The following is a 4,510-nucleotide window of genomic DNA, read 5'->3' as shown; positions in this document are numbered from 1 at the left end:
AAAAGGGATACCATGGTGATCAACAGCCACACTCCCAAGCTCACCTCCCTTGATGCACCTGGACAATTTGCTGAGCTTCTTTTAATGGAACACACCCCTTAATTAAAAGCAGGGCTGTTACACCCTTTCTTAAAACATTACTTTCCCAATTTAGGAAAACGAAACAAAAACTAAAAAACTGCACTGGATTAAAGCTTGGTTTTCTTTAAATAAATACAAAATTGTGTAATGTAAACTTCAATTTAGAGAATAAATGGAACAAAAACATGGACTGGAACTGGATTTTGGGTGCAATACCCGATGATTCATGCATGAATCACTGCTCTCTGCTATAAGAGGAATGCTGATGTTTTGGGGGCATGACACACAGAACAGACCTTGAGCATGAAGCGGTAAGATCATCCTCAACTTTTTACTTCTCTCAAATTGAGCCTAACATTCTTAGATCCATTTACTACAATAAATGTGGTAAAGCCTTGGAACTTGTTTGAACTGAGATTTTATTTTAAATGTAACTTAATTGGCTTAGTTGACTTTTTTGTAGAAGTTTAATCTAAATAATCTCTACTTAGTTATCTGCTGGCAATACACTTATGGTTCAATGAACTGACAATTGATTTAATAATTTAAAAAAAAAAAAAAACGGTATACAGGTGTAGCTGTAATAATTGAGGTTTGCTGTTTTTGTTGTGTTTTTTCATTCTGAGATGTCATAACAATGCTTCCAGTTAATCATTTATGAAATGCATTGCTCAATCAAGAGAGAAAGCAAACAATCAATCATCTTACAATACTATTGCATCTTTAGTTGTATTTTATGCCATTAACATTTGCAGGAATTAAATTCAACATGAAAATCTAAAACTCTCTTTTTAGTTTCTGGGATTTATTGGCAGGGAAATCTTGGAATGGATATTAGTCATGCTAATATTGTAATGCACTAGGTCATACTGCTACAAATTCATTACAATGTGTTTATACTTCATGTTTCAGACAGTATGTGTATATAACAATTTCATAAAAGTAATATGCTGATAATTAAATATTGATTACATACTTCCTTGGTCCAGGTGGAAAGCATTCGTTTCAATGATGGGATTGTATTTTACTACCTCTTCTCTAGATTCAGTATATTTAGCATAATGGTCAATGGTAATTGTGTATTTTTTGTTTCTATACCTTCCTACAAAAAAAGTGGTTCTTTATCTGGCAAATCGCAATAAGAATGCAATTTTTGATTATAAAATGTATGGTTGGTTCAATTAATCAGCGAGTCTTTAAGACATTTTTTAAATGTACCTGTAACTGTAAAATTAGCAGTTATATTCTATATTCTTCAAAGTTGTGATATTTACTTCCACTGCATATTTACTTTTTTTTATTGCAGTTTAGTGAGATAAAATGGAAAAGAGGTGTAGTAACTCAAAGTAAAAGCAAATAAAAAACACAATTAGTTTAAAAAAAACTTATAAACTGTATTTGTACATATATATATATTTATATGTAGTTGCCGCCGCTACAGTGATGTCTCATACCTTCAATGACCGGGGGCCTCGTCTCAGGACAGCCGTAGATTAATAAGGCCTCCTCCCGTAGAAATCCACGATTGGAGAAAACTGGACAGCAACTCTTATTCGAAAATCAGTATCCACAGCAATATATTCAAACCTTTATTTATTCATGTCGAGATCAATAAGTACACTCATATAGAAGCAATGAGCACTTATGTGTTTCAACAAGTCTGTCTTCCTCAGAGCATATCAGACTATTTATTGTGTTTGCCTCACGCTAAAAAGCAGATGCTTTTTTTCCATCCAGCTGAAGAAGGACTTGTAGTCCGAAACATCTTGATATAATAGTTTTTTTTTAGTTTTTTAAATATTTTTTCTCAATTATTCACATTTTTGGGTATCTACATTAACTTTGATGTTGCACCTTTTTGGTACAGTTTTCCTATTTACAAATTATATAATGTCTGAATTATTAGGTCTTGTGATAATATACTTTTTAGGCTGTTCAAATTTGTTATTGCTAGAAGAACACAGCAAACAGCAAGCTGCTGAAGAACATGCTGTTTTTGTGACTGTATGACCTAGTAATGCGTTCCTTGTATTCCAAGAATTTTCTTTTTTAAGAATGAAAAGCTCAGATTCTATTCCACGGAGACATTTTATCAGGCGGTCTAAAATCACTCTATTATAGATACACATAAAAAAACCAAAACAATATTGGTTTTCCAATATGACACACAAGAGGATTCCTTCTTAACATTCTATTCCTGTTGCATTTCTTTTTCTGGTCAGTATAGAAATGCTGTGTCTATTTAGAAAAAAAAAAAGTAGTTTATACTTTAGAACACATTTCCCAACAACTAGAAAGCCTGGTTTGCATGCAAGGCTTTTTTTTTTTTTTAAATGGGCTGAAAATAATCTAACCATATATTTTCTTTTTAGGTTTTTGAAGATTTAAAGAATGAAGCTGATTGTACCCTTTTACATTATGCTACAGTTGTGCTACAGTTGGCCTGTTCCAGTTGATAAAGTCAAGAATGAAGCCAAATTATTGGCACAAACAACAATCATAAGAATTGAGAAACATACTAATCAGGTATGCATTTTATAAACCTTGCATGTTTTATGTTTCTGACCATGATAAAATATGGCTGCATATTGAGGTCATGTGACTTTTGAACTTACAGCTGCATAGAGACAGTACATTTTGAGCTATTGTCCTAATTCTTCCAGCATTATCTAGTAAAAATGTACCCTGCTTTAATCTCTGACCATTTTGATGATACAGGCCACATTGTTGTACATTGGAGCTTTATAGATGTAACCCAGTTGTACTCTATAATTCTCTCCATAGAGTTCCATTATAAGAGGTGTCCAGTAGAATTAAACCCATTCACTGCCACACTATTTTTAACCTATGGATATATCAATGATAACCCTTATATTATGCTACCAGGGATGCTTTTGTTTTTGTTTACAATAACTCCCATTTCTAATTCTGTAGTTATTTATATCCTGTTTATTAGATTAAACCATCCTATAGTGACCCTGCATAAACTGTATTTATTTGTGTTTATATTTAACTGAAAATACAAATAATTATAACAATTATTTTCTCTTTATCTGTGTTTTATTATTTTAAACAGTTTAAAGTATCGCCAAATGTGATTATCAGTGGACTAGAACTAATCCCAGATTCCTCCAGTGATAAAGCCCTGGACAGTTTAGGATCCGTGGAAGAAAATTTGGGAATATTTCAGGAAATTCTGTCCAGCCTACCAATAGATAATGTGGACCAAATCCTTGCAGACGTGGTCAATCTTCAGACAATCATACGGTCACTGGCAGCATCAATTAGCTGTGCACCACTCAAATCAAGGAACACTGACCATCTGGAGAATTTCCTAAAAAATAATTCAACCTTCCGGTTCACAATAGGAAATGTAGCTTTGGACAGGCTTCAGAAATATCTGCTCAAATTGATAAGAAACTTGGATCAACTAAAGAAATGCTGAGCAACCCACATGATGCTTAATACCTTTATTTAAATTATTATAACTTATTTAACAAATGTATTTTGTATTATGTATTTTAATAACATGAATTTTTATTTATATATTTGTGTATTACATTTTGCACTGTGTGTCTGAGTATGGCGTGTTGTATTTTTCTATATATGAATGGATTTTTATAAAGATGAGAATAATGGAAAAGAAAGAAAGTTTTTCTTTTTTTCTGGGACTTATATACTTGTTTTTTGGAATATCAATGGAAGTTCTCAATGATTTTAATGCTATGACTATTTATACTTTATATTTATTTATGTTGTTTTCGCATGGAATGTTGTACTAAATGATTGAAGTTGTGAGGTATGTCTTTTGATACACCGGTAATAATATGAAAGTACTTTATAAAATGTTATTAAGAAAGCTGTTTGCCTTCCTGTTACATAAAGTTTTGATAAAGTTTATAGTTCTCAACAGTTTGCAGTGTATTAACCATCATGACTAAAATAATTGCAAGCCCATTTTCACGTACTCTCCTTCAGTCACATATACACTTTTGGACAGAAAGGCCCCATTAACATCACTAAGGAAAGGGGCTAATAACTGCCACCACTAATGCATACATAATACACTCCAAAAAGTTTGACCTAAGCTTTGTTTCTTTTAGTATTGCTTAAGAAGATTTTCAATGCATACCTGAATCTTGACCGATTAAACACTGAAATGTTGTCATGTACTTTAAAAAAAAATAATTTGGACCATTTTAGTGTGATCAATAAATTGGATGAAGATACCTTTTTTGCAATTTTTTTTTTTTGTTTACAACATTATAGCTCCTAGCTGAACAATGCTGTATATTCCTTGTATAAAAAATGATATATTTTCTTTAAGGTAATTTCCACTTTTTTAAATAATCAAACATCCTGGATGTCATTTTCCAAATGACAAACTGATATACTCGAGCAGGGGCTCTCAACCTTTTTTCTTCTGAGC

The 4,510-nt window shown here is 32.0% G+C and overlaps 1 protein-coding gene across 1 annotated transcript; it reads left to right on the top strand.

Annotated features, from left to right (window-relative positions):
* Positions 1-309: 309 nt before the first annotated feature.
* On the top strand, positions 310-4,310 carry LOC121319905 (leptin-like). The gene is made up of 3 exons (XM_041257851.1): positions 310-392; positions 2,454-2,607; positions 3,158-4,310. The coding sequence occupies exons 2-3, from the start codon at positions 2,473-2,475 to the stop codon at positions 3,524-3,526; spliced, it is 504 nt and encodes a 167-aa protein (XP_041113785.1). The 5' UTR covers positions 310-392; positions 2,454-2,472; the 3' UTR covers positions 3,527-4,310.
* The last annotated feature ends 200 nt before the right edge of the window (positions 4,311-4,510 follow it).

Source organism: Polyodon spathula, chromosome 8 (assembly GCF_017654505.1).
Source record: "Polyodon spathula isolate WHYD16114869_AA chromosome 8, ASM1765450v1, whole genome shotgun sequence".
NCBI lineage: Eukaryota > Metazoa > Chordata > Actinopteri > Acipenseriformes > Polyodontidae > Polyodon > Polyodon spathula.
The sequence above is the reverse complement of the archived record's forward strand: the minus strand, read 5'-3'. Positions and strand labels throughout refer to the sequence as shown.

Excerpts from the sequence above, each read along its gene's own strand:
- LOC121319905 (XM_041257851.1), top strand. The coding sequence starts at position 2,473 with ATGAAGCTGATTGTACCCTTTTACATTATGCTACAGTTGTGCTACAGT. Across the intron at positions 2,608-3,157 it reads TTGAGAAACATACTAATCAG|TTTAAAGTATCGCCAAATGT; the intron begins GTATGCATTTTA and ends TATTTTAAACAG.